Genomic DNA, 16,770 nt, shown 5'->3' on the forward strand with positions numbered 1-16,770 from the left:
AAAACCTCGTCCATGAAACGTTGAAACGTTTGGGCTGCATTTCGAAGACCAAAGGGCATACGCGTGGATTCGAAGAGGCCAAACGGTGTTGTGATGGCTGTTTAGGGAATCTCATCCGCGGCTACGGCTATGTGGTAGTATGCTCCTACGAGATCGAGTTTTGGGGAAGATTTTGTATAGCATAGGGTACTTGCGAAATCGTGGATATGTGGGATGGGATACCTGTCTGGGATAGTAGCGTTGTTGGATAAACGTAATCTCCACAGGGTCTCCAATCACCTTTACATTGATTAGGTACCATATGTAGGGGTGATGACCAATGACTCGATGAAGGGCGGATGATGGCGAGTTCGAACATGTGTTTGAACTCATGTTTTGCAATTTGTAGATTATCCGGATGAAATCGGCGGGGGTTGGCATGGACAGATGGACCTCTCGTCTGAATGTGTTGAACGACGGAATGAGTGACCGGTTGGGTGTACTGACATGGGTGAGTAAGGGTTAGAAAATCCCTAAGTATGTCAGCAAAATGTGAATCCGGTAAGATAACTCGGATACCTGTGGATGAAGTTGGGGCACTAATTCCGTTGACTGAGAGAGATGTAAGCGTGTCTATAAGACGTTTGTGTCGCACGTCGACAGATAGACTGTAATGGGTCAGGAAATCTGCACCGATGATGGGTTTTTGGACGTCGGCCAAAAGAAAGATCCACTTGAACGCACGTCGCAATCCAAGGTCAAGTGTGAGGGAACGTTCGCCGTATGTAGCGATGCGGGTACCGTTGGCGGCTTGTAAGGAGGAAGAAGGAGAATCGCGAAGTGGATTCTTATGTGGTAGCACACTAACTTCAGCTCCCGTATCTACGAGGAAACGTAGACCACTTGAACGATCGGTAATGTGGAACAGGCGACTAGTGCGAGGAGGGCCACAGACAGTCGTCGCCGTTACTGACTGGCCGGGGTGTTTAAAGGGGTGTTGGAACGCGGCTTGAAAGAACAAGGTGGTTGACACTTGCGTGCTTTTGGGCCATAAGTTTGGTGATACCAGCACCAAGGGAGACGGGCACGAGATGACGATCTGGATCGTGAACGTGGTCGATGCCTGTTGATCTCTAACCGTTGTAGGCGATCGGTCAAAGCGTCAAATTTGGTTTGTAGGTGCGATATAGAAGCAAGAAGCGGGTCGGAATCTGTAGTGGGTGCAGGGCGGGAGACGGAGTTTACGGAGTTACTGGGGTATGTTTCGTGTATCTTATCCGCCATCCGGGCTAGCTGCTCTAAGCTGTGGTCATCAACGAAAGCGCTGATGACGTGGGACATGGAGGGTGGGAGTTTGTCGAGCCATAGTTGGGCCATGATCTCCTCTGCTAGCTTACGGCCGCAGAGGAGACTGCGCATGTGGCGAAGCATTTGTGATGGCGATCTGTCCCCAAGTTCGACGGTGGTGAATAAATCCCGCAGCATTTTGTTTTCTGATTTCCCTGTCCTACTTATGACGGCCGCTCGAAGGGCGTCATACGGATTTTCCTTAGGAATATCTTCCAACAGATCTTCAACTTCTGTTGCTACATCACAAGGAAGATGCTGGACAACATAGGAAAACCGGGTGACTTGGGAAGCGATGCGTCGGGTGGCAAAAACGGCCTCAACCTGGTGAAACCATACCCTTGGGTTGCGTGGATTATAGTCTGGTAAACGTATACTAATTGCATTCTCGACTAATTCCGCTGAGTCAAAGTGTGCCTCCATGATTACCGGGCAAAAGAAGTAAAATTACGACGATTTGAAAGGAAAAGTTTTTAAAAAAAATATCTAGAAATACTCGGGCTCACCAAATTTGTAGTGGTCTGGCTACCCAATAAGTCAGTTTACCAGGAGTGTGTGGCAAAGTAATAAAAATAATTACGCTAAGTTGGGTATACAAAAATAAATAGGTCAGATGGAACAGACTCACTAACAATTGTTCTCTTTAAAATGGTTCGTCGTTGGCCCAGGTCAGCGAATAAACAATAATCCAATCATGTTGGTCCAGAGGTCTTCTTCTGAACAGTTCCCACAAATAATAGATTCCGAAGATGTCTGAAATGTTTTGGTACCAGAGTTAGTACATACGACTCGCGAATGAACACTGCAAGCGCGAGCGAAATCGGAAGAGAGAGTGACCACGCTTGTATTTGTGAAATTGTACAAGTGCGCGATTTTGTAGTTTTTCGTATTCAAACAAAAAACGATTATGCAATTGATGAAATACGTAGTGTTATAATGGAAGTAAAACAAAGATACACAATGCCACAATTCTATCAATGTGTGGATCCACACCCCTGTGGCGAACATCAAGTATAACTTCTTTGTACATTGAGCAACCTATTCGTTTTCGCTTTCAATATCCCCCGGTTTGTGTAGACGTGCACTAGCAAAAGCTCCCGGCTTTTTCGAGCCCATAGATTTCGAATTAAAGGATGAATGTTGCATCAAAATATCAAAAATATATATCAGTTTCAGAACATTCTCTGTCTATCCACAGATACGCTCCCTCGATGTTTCTGTTCAACCACTCATCTACTGCACTCATAGTAACAAAATGTCACGGAAATTTAGACATAAAGTAGCATGGTAAATTTCTTTAGGGATGTCAGGGCTTTCGGGATATCTCGTTTGTCTCCAAGCAGACTAATAAACCCGACTACTGTTTATTGGTAGGCTTCCACTGGACGAACGCAAAGAGTGGGTGCGCGGTAAGGCAGAGATTAATTTTACAAAGATCATGTTCCTTTACAATATTGTGGATTGATAACTGTACTACCATTTCCTTTGATTTAGACTACATCAAACTGGCGGATGATGTGATTGCCGGGCTAATGATGCGTTACAACACACTTTATGAGACGAACAACAGTCTGCGGAAGGAAATGGAAACCAAAGCGGAAGAGGTTTGTCGAAACGTTTTCGGTAACATTCGACCCATCTACTCCCATCTACCGGGTTGGTAAGCGCCTCAGCGATAGGCAACCGTGGTGGCTTTTTCAGTAACTTTGTGAGTAGTTCCATTAGTGGTGACTTCTGTTTAGGTGGCGTATCCAATCAACGCACCTCTACGGCGAAGGATCGATTGATCATCAGACAGACAGGACAAATGACTGAATGGACATTTACACAAGATTAGTTCTAAACACTGTCTCCTATGTGTATGCACTCCATCGGACGTTCTGGTGTCATTTTTAGGTTGTAAAACCCAGCTAAGAACTAAGGAAAACCACTGGTAGCTTATGACACACCTAGCACTGACATGAACACTCAAGCAATCGACAATCAACCAACACGTACTGAAGACGTGAGTAGCTGTGTATCTTGTATCTATGACCCAAACAGGCAGATCTGATCAACATTCATCAGACATCATATTTTATCAAGCTGTGTAGCCCCTGAAAAGCCGACCACTCAAAATCTTCAGGTGGATTTGTTGGAGCACCTTTCATCCATCGGTCAATATCTGTTTGCTCTTTTCAGGTGGTCTGTGATGGCCTCATAGAATGTTCTGTATATCTGCAAAATCTACATGTGCTATTGAACTCAACTCTTGAGTGAAAGGAAGCTTCATGTTTATCTGAGAGCAGGGTATTCTCAGACTGTACAGACTCGAAAACTGTCCCTAGAAATGTGATTTGAGCCTAATCGAAACTGTAATGTACTGTTTTTCTCATACCATGAATCTTTCTGACGGAGGTCATCTTGCAAATATGTCCAGTTTTACATTTATCTGGCGTTATTTGCTGTGAACTCAGTGGACCAAAACACTCCCATACAAAGCCACCATTAGCCACACACCTCAAAACGTGTCATATTATATTCTTTACCATGAGAGACAACCTTGCGTAGCTCGAGGACCAGAACTTATGTCAATGACTGAAATCTATGCGTGACTACAAGTGTATTTCGCATCTATCATTGAATCATGATACACGGTTTGATTATCCTCTGTTTGCTCCTGATTTCACCGCCATCTCTAAGACACGTAGATGTCGACACTGTGTTTTCGTGCCCATGCAGTTGACCTTTCACACGGCTTCGCGCTCACCATTCAAACATTGTTCACATGTCGCAGCCTTTTACGTGCAAAATCTTAACCAAATTGGCTAGTGTGACATTACTGCGCACATCTAATACATCCAATACACTCCAATACATGATCCAGGTGTGGTATTTGAACATACGGCTCCCATCACCAACTTTGAGTGGTTCTGTCACTGCTACGCCGGGTTAAGCATACGCCTTACTTCTTGAGTAAGGGCTTCTTTACTTGACTGCCCGATCTCTACAGTCCGGTTGCCCAACTCCATCAGAATAGGCGCAGACTGAAGTAACAATTCCTCTTTATTTAAATTGTTCAGCCATGCACAAATTAATTCTAGTCTCTATTCGACAAACCACTTTCCAGCAACCTAACCATCATTCTCACACCCACCGCAGAGTTCACATCGACCGGAGACTAGCTTGAATGCAGGACATTTTAGTTCGTCAGAGTTACTCACTGACGATGTCTGTGGGTGGGTGTTTGTTTACAAATTCATACCGACCACCGATTGTTCCTTGGTACTGTTAATTTTGCCACCCAGTGGCCCTCCACGGAAGCGTCGCAATGGGATCAATGTCACCATTGGTTACCGATAATGCAGTTCCTTCCTTGGCTGATGATCACTCTGAGATACACAAGTCCACTCGAATCATGTACTAGTATAACGGTGGTACTACTGATGGGGAGACACGGGAGTAGTATGTGCTTTTCGTGGAATTTCGTCTTGCGTCTTTTGAAGAAGGGAAATCTGTTGCGGAATTTGTGGAGTCGCTTTGTAAAATTTGCTTGGATTTGAGCGAGGAATGATTGGACTCAATGGATCTCCAGGAAAGTTCAAGAAGACCCTTTCAGGAGAAGACGGATGTCCAGTTTTTGTAAATAAGATGCCAATTAAAGTTTTGCTTCCCTGTGCAATGGTCCGTAACCGGTCAGTTGGCATTTCCTTATAAATAGCTCCGCAGCGAAGGCCTTCCTCCTTTCACTAGTAGATTTTTGTCAAGTTTGGAAAGTGTATCCTTCACCAACTGACGATGGTGACCAAAAGCTTGCAACCCAATTATCAAGATCAACGAAAACCTGATTAACGGTCAGTTTCACTCAGTTTTCTTGGTATACCGGAGAGAGGTTCCCGCCAGTGTGTACTAAAAAGGGCTTACGATTCACAAAACTACAAAAGCTGTTGATCATTATCGCAAAGGAGTTCCCATGGCTATGGACGAAGTCGGGAACTTGGCCAATGGTGCTTAAAAGTGCATATACAGGATTTCTTAACGACCAATCCCTCATGCAAGACACCGTAACATATTGGGCAAATAGAATAGTTCGCCGGGATGATTGGTCACATATCACCTCAAACAATGTCTGATTGTGGACAGAGATTTGTATGGGAATTTCAAGAAATCAAAGAAATGACCGAAAAAACGGGATTGGGAACGCGTGTCAGCTGTTTCAACCAACTCGAAAAACTGGGCCCAAGGGACCGTCTGCTAGTGAGCTGATCAAAGATAACATTCGAAGTCTAATTCATCATGAAAACGAGCTTTTAAACCGCCAGCAGTGGTTCGGTTCGTTTTCTGTCCTTCAACCACTAACTTTGCCCTAATTAAGCTGGGGTATTTCAGTTCACACCACCCTCAGCTTATCGGGTAACAAATGCTTTTCCATCTGGGAGAAACTACAAATGAGCCCACACTGGTATTATTCAAAGATGGTGGCAGGTTCTTGCGTACTGCTTCGACAAATTTGTTTGAACTTATCCAGAAATGAAAACTAGATCAATTCACCTGAGTAAAATGGGAACCCGTTTGGGGTTTGTCATTACTCTTTATCCTTTGTATTCTACCACCATAGTGGACTGCAGTCTTCAAGGTATCATGCATCTAAATGCTCATATTACATCCAGAGAAAGACCAGTAAGCCAAAATTATGCGTACAAGTTTGTTCTATGGTCGGATGATCATGTGTCTTCACGAATTGCTGAACACGACAGGCCTTCGGACACAATCCGTTTTCTTCATAATTCCATTGTGCAAAGTCTTACTTCAGAATTTCCCGCAATCAAGAATTCCTTCGAAGCTTTAAAATGAAGAGCTGAGTTTTTTGTAGGTTCACCTGTCTTGACAGCAAGCAATAACAGAGTTAGAGCGACACCTGCAAAGTTTATGGCATCAGTTGTGTCTGTCGTCACATGAGCAAAACAAAGACAGGTCTATAAGAAGGCCAGACTTGGCAACAAGGTGCTAAGTGTGGAAGAATTCTGAAATCAAACACTACCCCTTTGCTTCCGTCTGAATCTTTTGGTATGCCATACCCGTGACGGCGCTGGGATGTTTGTTCGGCACATGGGTTGCGATGGGTGATAGATTTCAATGTGTATCAACAATTCAGAGGGCCAGAGAACTGCTAAGCTTCACACCGCCAGTTTGACAACGCTGAAAACATTGAAAACAAAGATGAATACGCCTTTGACTAGGTTTGGTGGAGTCCCGATTGAAATGTGACCGCGGATTACGCAAGCCCACAAAAATCAATAAATGTTTCGAAGAAAACACTTCGTGGAACTAGCTGATATTCCAAAAAACTATTCCCTCATATTTTGAAATAATTTCAGAAACAGTGATTTACTCATCTCATTCGGCTCTGAGTAGTATTCTGGGTTTTTGCTATTTCACTTAACTCATTTGCTGACATTTGTATTCCGAGTGACTCCAGTATTTCACACTTAATTTCACGAACCTAACGTAGGGGTCCAAGGATTCACAATGTTTGTTTTTTAGAGTGGGTGTTCTCTTATCATGTCATGTCCACTGTGAACTTTCATCGGTCTGATAAAACGGATGAGGTTCACATTCCACTGACGACGCTGATGCCTTTATCAACTTGAATTAGTTTGAAGCCGCTAGTATTTCAAACTCAATAGAGACAAAATTTGTTTAGGCACAGTGGGTAAGGGCTTGCAGTATCTGTCTAAGTTTCCAGCGGTTTCCACAAAGGTCATTGTGATCTTGGCTGTTCATGAGTAGTCAGATGAGTCCGTGAGTAAACCAAAAACTGGCCCGCCCAAATTTGCACCAAGCTCCCCAGCTGCACACGCTTGTTGGTGGACGAGTTTTGCCATGAATAGTAAACCAATAGTTTTGACAGATGTGGAACGTAGGTAGCTCGGGTGCGCTGTTTGGTTGTTGGTCTGTTCGCCGAGCTGAGTGGGACCCATTCAACCCTGCACTGACAATGTCACCTCGATTGGTGATGAAACGTTTGCAACCCAACTGCCAAGCTCGGCGAACAGACCAACAATCAAACAGTTTTGACAGATGTCACATGTTTGATCCCTCAGCACCTAACTCATGAGCCCCCATAAATCTGAAGGGCAAATATGGCTGAGTTTTCGGAGTGCGGCGGCGATCTGTGGTAAAATTCACTTCGCGAATGGTAAGACAAAGTTCGCTTACAGATGAATGCCCATTATATTACCAAATGCCATCTTCTCCGGTGCTGTTTGCGAAACTAGCCAACCAAATCGAAGAAAATTTGCTATTCTCTCTACCACAGGTCCGAGTCGCTCAGGCCGACCTCAAACAGCTAGTCGAAGCACACCGAATCCTTCTGTTTGGGAAAAACTCGGAGTTGTCCGAATTATATACGCATCGACAAAAAATGAACGACCTCTATCAGGGTGCGCAACAGTCGATGATTCATAGTCACGAGGAGTTGGCACATCAGGTGAGTGGATCGTGGACTCCCTCATCAAACAATGAATCGATCAGTTATTTGTTTGAAGCCTTGAATAGTTCTCATGTTCGCCTTGTAGAATTTCATCCGGGAACATTGTCTTGTCTGGTCGTAAGTATTTCTTTCCTAAGTTGTTTCATGCGAAAGTAGAGCCGTGTCTCTAGGATGTCAGCATAGATGAGCCTCAGTTTGAAAACAGGTGCGACCACTTAACAAAAGGCGGGTGATTGACCTTAAGAAATATGCAGTGTGCTCTTTTTAACACAGTGCAGGCACTTTGGAGTGTCCTTGGTGTGCGTAAATGTATACCGAGTTATAGGAAAACAGATAATTGTCCTGAGCACAGTAGTACTCTTTGAGTTGATTAAAACTCATTGGCAGTCCCTCTTTTTTATTCTGCTTCAGTTTCTCCAGGCAAACATACGTCATACTAACTTGGAGGCCAGTATTCATTTGCCCATTGGAATGACGTCAACATACGGTTAATCGTGATACTAGAGTCTTATAGAAACATCATCCTAAGCAAAGTAAACTCATTTGCAAACAAATTTGTTTTTGCGAGAGACTCACCCGGAACCCAGCTGAATCTCTCGTTTATGATGTTCTGGACTCCGCGTGTGTCTCATTAGGTGTTCACATACCAAATTTAATTGCTTGAAACTCTGGGACTACGTCAATTTGATGGGCAAAACTGGCTGTAGGCTGTACAAGGGGTTTCATCGATTTTATGAATGGCATCGTATGAAGAGATGCACTCAGTTATTCTGAATATAGGCCTAGAGGAAAATAAGACAGCCTTTGAACAGCTTGTTCAGCTGGGAAATACCAAGGACGAGAGGTGCACTTGACCTCCTCATAGCACCATCATAATCCGGTGTGATTAGTGGACTCTGCAGAACAGGCGTGATTTCAGCGTGGCAACATTTTGGTCTACACCTCACGCGGATCAGGCTTCTGCCCGAACTCTGGGCTGAACCAGTGATCTGGCGGTCCTGGATTCAATTTAACTGAGAAAGTGTGGTTTTCACAAACAAACTGGTGATTGCAACAAACCGGAACTAGAGAAACACTGGTCAAGATATCATCAGGATCGATCGTCCGAACAGTTCACAGAATATGCTGCAAAGTTATGGTTGTTCACAATGCGCTTAGTCTACATCACCATCAGGTAACAAACTATGTCCTAATCTTTCATTTTTCAGCTGTCCCATTTTAAAACTGTTTTACGATCGATAAACAACTTGACCGGGAAGATCATACGTGCCTATGAACCTGGAATTAGCGTACAACTTCTAACGACAAAGATTCAGAATATGCCGGTAGGTCGTGTACCGTACTTTCCTGTTATTCTTAAGCACGAAACCTGAAGTTCACCACAGTGACGTTCTTTTTGGGGTTTGATACGCCTAAACAATGGTCGCACAAAAAATGGAAACCATATTCTCCCATTTGGTCATCCCGGGGCCTGTGACTCTGTCTGATACCTGTGCATCAATTCCACAATAGCCCGACAGGTCTACAAATATGTGTCTTATGGCAGAGGAGAAAATGAAGACTGCCAAACCAGTAAACGTGCCATCATGAGCTTTACAGGTCAAAACTCTAGCCATGCATAAAGTGACCGCTGCGAAAAACCAATCCCAGGCGTTCTTTGTGTGAAGGGTTCATGCTTTTGCAGTTAGTGAAATCATATTGTTCAGGAAGTCACGTGGCTAGCTCTACAAATAATCAAAGTTATCAAAGCTCTTCGGATACTGGACTCTTTAAGAAAGCCAGGATCTTATGATCGCGGACTTGAGAACATTAGGTGAAATTAGTATAATTCCGTTGTTTTACAGAAAAGTGCCTTTTCCAATGTTCCTGTTGGACACTGGGAGCAATTTTAGGGCAAACTCATTTCCTGTGTATTCTTCGGAGTAATCCCGACGGTCTGCAAGTAGGAAGACAATAAGATTTGGTAGTTGGCCCCATGGCAAACTAAAGACACTGCCCTAAAAGGGTGAACCCCAGTACGCGTCTAGTACAGGCGTGAACCAGCCACTGGTGACCCACCGAGGTATGTTCCTCAGGCTATGTACGCGAAGTTGTCAAGTTTTCCCTTGGTTCGTGAGATCAATCTTCCCCATGGATTCAAGGTGAACACATGAAAGGAGCGGAGATGCATTCATTGGCACGCACATAACACATACCCTTGAAGCTGGTATTAATGCAGTCAGGCTTGGTCCCATAATATAATGAAAACTTATGCGGACTTGACGGACTAGCTTGTTTAGAAAGATGGGGTGTTTTTACCATAAAATAACTGATCTTGGGTTGTGCTTAGATGGTGGTCCGTGTGTCACTAAACCAATCTGTAATGGAACATTAATTCTGAGACTTTTGCCTATTTTTCTCATCCCCAACGTTCGTACGGTTTCGGCAAGCGTGAAATATAGTTCTGCCTGAACACTTTTCTACCTAATGGATAAAGGGGTTGAAGGATAGTCACTGGGCAATTTGCAAACACATGGTCCGTAGTTGTTTTCAGGCCATTGGAAAAATTTTGGAACCGATTGAGACGTCATCGTTTCAGAAGAGCTTGGTAAACAATCGGTAGTTTTTATTTGGGCAACGTTTCGCTTTTGACACAAAAGCTTCATCAGGCCAAGTGAACAGATCGCCGAATTGGCCAGGTTATGAAACAGACGGGGAACCAATCAATAAGTCCTCTTCAAACTAGATCAGTGTTGAGTATCAATTAACGGCTCTTGTCGGCTAGTGTGGGTGCCAAAATTTGAACTGATGGGTTCCGATCGCTTTTCGTTCCTTAATCTTCCACTTTAGGGTGCTTCACTTGATGATTCACCTCGGGTGCCGCTGTTAGATTTTCCCTGGTCTTTGTGGGGTTTTGAATGCTCCGACAATTAAGTCTGAGGGAGTTTGAGGTCAAGTGGAGTTCAGATGATGACCACTCTTCCTTCTGACCGCACACCAACACATGTCAGCTCGAGTGACCCAAGACCGTTCTCCACACGCTAGCCAGTTCCACGCCTTCCATTCTGTTAACGCTGGGATGCTTGGCGATTTCTACCGCCTCGGCGATCAGTCTGTGTGACGTGGACCGTAGTCTCCGCCTCAAAACCTCAACATTTTCTAAATAGACTTTACCAAGCTCTTCTGAAAGGGTTGAAGGATAAATAATAGGCCGATTTTTCGACTTGTAATGTTCGCAATCACTGACGAAGGTGAATGTTTCCACTAGGAAAGAGCACGTGTAGGACATTGGTGGAGTACTTCAATAATAGGATATCAACTGTTTGAGAAAGAAACACAGTGTGCTTGTCCTGCTCTAGCAGTTGGCTAGGGTAGTCTGGACGTTTAGACTAGTCTGGACTACTTTTGTGAACATGGAGTGATACAGCTACCCTCTCAACTATGGATGGCGTCAGCTTTCTCATTTTGGTAGAATACGATGGACGATTATGAAAACAGCGTCTCCGTTCACCGCATGCTCTGTTTCGGGCAAGCGGTTGATCGTGACATATCAGTTGTTTTTAACAGTTCTCGCTGTCGAGAGACGTTTTTTGATCTTCGTGAATAGGTGCCACGTCTTATGGCTTCCCGCACATACGCGAATCACTATAAATGTGTTATGGATCAACATCTTGTCCATGAGTTTCAAACATTTTTGGAAATAAATTCCACATTCAGTGTACATCTAAGAAGGAATGCTTTGGGATTTGCATATGAAAATCCGGTTGCTTTCTCTGATTTTTCAAATAGCTCGCATAATTGGGAGATGACCCCATCAATGGGACGTTCATGGACAGAGTTTATGTACTACGAGCATAGTAATTTTCCTTGAGCGCTTGTGGATTGGCGGGCGCACGAGTTCAAGGCACCGAGTACACTGCTTTGGCATACTAATATTCTAACAAGGTCAGAGGTTTTCACGAGCCAGTTGGCTGTAACTTGGTGAGGACAGCCGGTTATGTCGATGATTGGTTTAAGGGACACCCTGCTTCTTTACATAAGACAGCTGGGGATTATGGTCGCACTATGAAAGGACGGATAACCAGCGGGATAAAGATTTTAGTGGAAATGTAGTGGACTAATTGCCTGGAGAGAATGGGACAAAGAAGAGTCATCAATGATGAGCAGACATGGTACGCTGCAATCGACAATAGCAAATTCTATCAAGCCTGTATATCACCTTCTATAGTTCTAATCTGACGTTGAAAATGTACGGGAATATTGGTAGCTCGGGTGCATTCATTGGCGGTTGATCACGTGGCTGTTGATTTTCTCACCAAGCTTGGAATTAGCTTGCAGACGTTTCATCATCAATCAAGGTGACAACATCAGTGTGCAGTTGAGGTGAGAAGGGATTAGCCACCTAAGCGCACGCTGGTGATATCACCTCAGTTGATGACAAAACTTTTCAAGCTAATAGCCAAGTTCGGCGAACAGATACGGTCACCCGATGGCCGACTATTCCCATCTGATCCATTCAAATATTACGACTAAATCAACGGATCGCAGGAACTAACCCAGTTTTGCAAATCAGAAATCCGATGGGTCCAAGTGTTATGCGTGTGTGGATTTCGAGAGCTGATCACATCTGTGCAAAAGCAAGCTGACAAGACAGTCCTCGAGTTCATAACATACACTGTCGTTGGTGTCGAACAATACAGTCATTTATAGAGGTTCTTGTTGGAAACTGCCTGGAGAGCCAAAAGACGCTCGTCGGTTCACACCAAACTGGAAATGAAGACCTGAAAACAGCCGCACTGACCCACCGTGCTAATGCAAAAATTTTCACCAGTAGGTAAAGTTCAGGGAATATTTTGGGAAACTCAATCCCAAAATATTGACGGTGCAGTGAGCCCGATAGCTGTTTCAATTCGCTTGCCGTTATAAGAGTTGAAAAGGCAAGATTAATGGCTTTGGAAGCTCGTTGAGAGGAGTCCTGTACTTGTACCTAATACAACTTGTGCCCCCGGGCGTTCACATCGCTTTGAAATCAACCCAAAGGCATGGATACAAGTGCCCGATGACTTATCTGATCCATTTTCCTTTGTTGCCAACAGATATTATCACGGTGTCGCTTGATTGAGGTGAGTTACGGCTTCACACTATCTCATTATGGTTGAAGTTTGCTGCGTAGTTGTTCGGATTATGATTCACAGGTCGCCAGAACTCCCGCGACTGTAACACTCAATCCTTTAATTCGTGTCGATGGCTTAGGTGTGGAGGATACAGCCGGTTACACTCCCTACAAAATACCCAATGCATCCTGCTAACGCGTTCCATCTGATGCATGCTTGTGCACTTGGTTGCTCTGTAGGTGATAAATTGACGCACAGAGAATAGGAATTACTTCAGCCATATCCAGTAGCACGCTGATGTCGACGAAAAATGCTTCGTAATAAAGTGAACGGTCTATTACATTTGCCAGCTCGTGACACTTACCGCAACTCAAAGCTGTGCTTTGCAGTGACCCCATAGAACACAAGTAATCAATTTTGAATAAGACTCGCCAGAATCTTATCTCGGTGGTTATTTGAATGTCAAACAATGATGGGATAAGGGAACCATTTCGAACATTTTCGTCAACCGCAGCACGCATCACATGAGTTACAAATGAACGAGCCTACAACCCAATGGTAGAAATCGAAATAATAACGGGGAAAGACTATAAAACTGGGAGCAGGGCAGGCGCAATACCTGACACAGGCATTCTTCATGAACAAATGCATGACCTGAATCGCATACACATCAAAATTTCAACACAGGTCAACAACCAGGGTCATGCACTTGTATGAAGACCTTAAAAAAGAACAAAAGCAAAACCTCGTGTGCAGGTCAAACGACACGACTTTGAGTGCACCCTTGGTAGCTTGGTTGGTTCCTGATTCACTGCAAGATCCCGTTTATTCGGAATATCTCGATACTTTGTTCGGTATATTATTACGTCTCGCCTATGTTCACAAATTCATTTGAGCTGGACGCCGCATTTAGCCTGGCCACGGCGACAAACTGAACATTGTGCACTTTCAGTACCAATATGCACGCGCATTGATTCTTTACGTATTCGGTTCGCACTGCAGCTATCAATAGCGCTATGCAGAATGTACACATCATAGTTCTGATAGACAGGTAATCGGTCAGATGAATTCGTACTGGCCTAACATAGATACACTTTCGCGCGTTGCGGTTGTCACGATTGACGATGTAGTTCAGAATCTAACGACAGTGGATTTTGTAGGATTCATGCTCACCACTTTGTTAAGACCATTGTGATCGGCCTTTGCGTAATCGAAGAAAAGAATTCGCGCATGAATGACATGCCGATTGCTAATCACTGACTTATCCCTCCTATTTCAGGACCGAACACTTGGCATGCGCAGTATTATTGCTCAGCTGGCAAGTGACACTGGTACCCTTCCAATTTCAACATGCAGCCGACCTGAGTTGGATTATGTTCAACATGGTGCACCCATCGCTGTTTCCGCGAGTGAATTCAGCTTGTTGACGAAGATGGCGAGCACTCAGACGGATCCGAACGCATAACACGAAGCGGACTGAGGTCTACGTACTTCTACTTACGAACCATACTGCATCAATCAATGTACGTAATCCACGTACTGTAACAATGTTCATTTCCAAAAAAAGACGTCTAGAATCTCGTTTCCTTCACCAGAAAGTTGGACACCACACGAGCGAACCCCGAAGCCACAAGCTAAACGATCGAACGGATGAATCGTCATTTAGAATGTCAATTTCACTCTGCTACAGTTTAGGAGTGCGCCCTTCCTCCCAAATCAAGCATTTAAATAGGCTGCAGATGACTCCACACTGGTGACACGTACTGCCCCGCACCTCCCTAGGGAGGGTTTAAACTCAAATGTATTCCGACCAAGTGAATTTCACTGGCTTGGTTAATACTTAAATACAACTCTGGCCACAGTAGACGACACTGCCGCAGCTAGAAATTCACGTAATACGAAACTAGAAAAGAGCAAAAACAGGTGCTCATGCACCGAGAGTGTAGTTGCGTGATTTGGACACGCAGGAGCTGCACCAATGATCGTGTAGGTGACGGGAGAAACTCACCGCCCCTATGTGATTTCGCTTAAAACTGCTTGCTCCAAGCGGAGAACCATGAGGTGAATGGAAAGACCTTCTTAAGAGATGTACGACAGAAGTGCCGCGAATGGAGACTCCGCGAAGATTTTTGCAGTCTATCTTGTGCTCGACATCAAAAAACGACTTTCACAAGGATCGTCATGGTGAGTTGACAAAAGTAGTCGAAGTAGTACGACTTTAGAAAGACCTAATGAGGCGTACAGTCTGTCTGGTCATTGACTGCTCAACTAGTGTTTGCGAGCAACTCTCGGTGGTCCGACATATCCTATTGGGAACAGCTGTTGACGCGTCAGTACCAGAGCCATAGTATGCTAGGCTACCTCCTCAATCCCCGCATACGTTCGTTGTTATGTAGGCAATGGTGATAAAGACCCAGTCTTTTGACGTCTCCTATCAAGGGAACACAAGTTCCACATTCGTGTGGCAGCATAGCATGTGCCGAAACATTGTAGACGCCTCCCTTAAGTCTAAGGCTTGTAGGACTGCACCGCCAGATATGACAGAGGTTTCCGGACACAGCGAGTGCTGGAGTAACCTCCCAAATATGAGAGTCCCCACAAACCCCACTGAGATAGGGTTTTCGCATTTGTCGATCGAACACCGTAGCTTGGCATCTTGCGAACAGAAACGTCCAGCGTAAATGTTCGATTCATCAATCTATCCTAAGATAAGATACACAAACCCACCGGAAAATCCAGACTACGTTGTTTGTATAATCTAGATATTGAAATGGAGTCCCGAGCAGCAGTTCAAGAGGTTGTATACTGGATTTGCAGACATTCTTCAGGATGCCATTAATGACGAAGTTGTTCGGAAGCGGGAGAGGGGATAGTACGTCATGATGGGCAATCCTAGAGATAGAAAAACTCTTCGCACACACGCTCGTGTCATGTGCAAACCGGCTGCAAATTAACTTGTCAATCCCGATCAAAACAACCCTATACTACTCACAACTCCTTCGGTTCCGTCTGTTCTGAGTGAGCGGATCGATCCCGAGCTGTCAAATGTCGGTGATGGGGGACCACTGTCCTCATCTATCGGACCGTGGTATTCCCATGCTCCATAGCAATACTTTGGACTCATACACAGTACAGGACCCGAGAAACAGGCGTCAAAGCCCCATCCCGACCTTCGCTAGAAGCACGGTGAAGCGATTTATCGTATACCTGAGCCAACATTGCTAGAACAACATGGGACATTCACCTAATTGGAGGGAGTCCCAGTTTGGTCCCATCAGTTTCAGCAGGGCATTTTCGATATTGGCTTCTGACATTATCCGTCTACTGTGGGCTTACCTACTCAGGGTGTGATAAAGAGAAATCCACAAGATGTACTACATACCGGCGGAGCTGCAGGTAATAGTTCACCTTGGCGTATGTAGCGCTCTGTGGTTCCATACGGTCAGCTCTGTTCGGATCTCAAAAAAGACTTGTGTTCTAATAATGACTGTTTTTCTGCTTTCTGTATCGTTCATCTAGCGGTAACTGCTGAGTGCCTCCGTCACGATAGGCTCCCAGCGTTTGAGCTTTTCTGCTTTGGGTTTGACACGATTACTTCGCTTGTGTAAGATATTCGTTCTAGTGGTTCAATTCTTGCTGTGATATCACCACTCAACCGGTTCTTGCATACCCCGTTCTTCTCCTCAACTCTGATTATTTTCCCATGGCAAGAATTAAGCTGTTTTCAGAAAATCAACTGTCAATTACAAAGGCGCTTACAACTAGACAACCTGTGTTCGCGCATAGATGATGCACTTGTCTAGGTACATTTCATGGACCGTAGGGGCGACATACGATCCAATCGCGAGCTGGGAAGAACATTCGATATATATATATATA

The 16,770-nt window shown here is 44.5% G+C and overlaps 1 protein-coding gene across 1 annotated transcript in view; it reads left to right on the top strand.

Annotated features, from left to right (window-relative positions):
- T265_11054 (hypothetical protein) overlaps positions 1–14,458 on the top strand; it is a gene marked incomplete at both ends in the record, with an annotated part of 23,399 nt that extends 8,941 nt beyond the window's left edge. The window contains 4 exons of the mRNA XM_009177603.1: positions 2,821–2,930; positions 7,625–7,795; positions 9,007–9,123; positions 14,171–14,458. Of these exons, the coding sequence (XP_009175867.1) occupies positions 2,821–2,930; positions 7,625–7,795; positions 9,007–9,123; positions 14,171–14,356 (584 nt within the window). The remainder of the gene's footprint in view (positions 1–2,820; positions 2,931–7,624; positions 7,796–9,006; positions 9,124–14,170) is intronic.
- Positions 14,459–16,770: the final 2,312 nt, after the last annotated feature.

The sequence above is a fragment of the Opisthorchis viverrini genome, assembly GCF_000715545.1.
Source record: "Opisthorchis viverrini unplaced genomic scaffold opera_v5_437, whole genome shotgun sequence".
Taxonomy (NCBI): Eukaryota; Metazoa; Platyhelminthes; class Trematoda; order Opisthorchiida; family Opisthorchiidae; genus Opisthorchis; species Opisthorchis viverrini.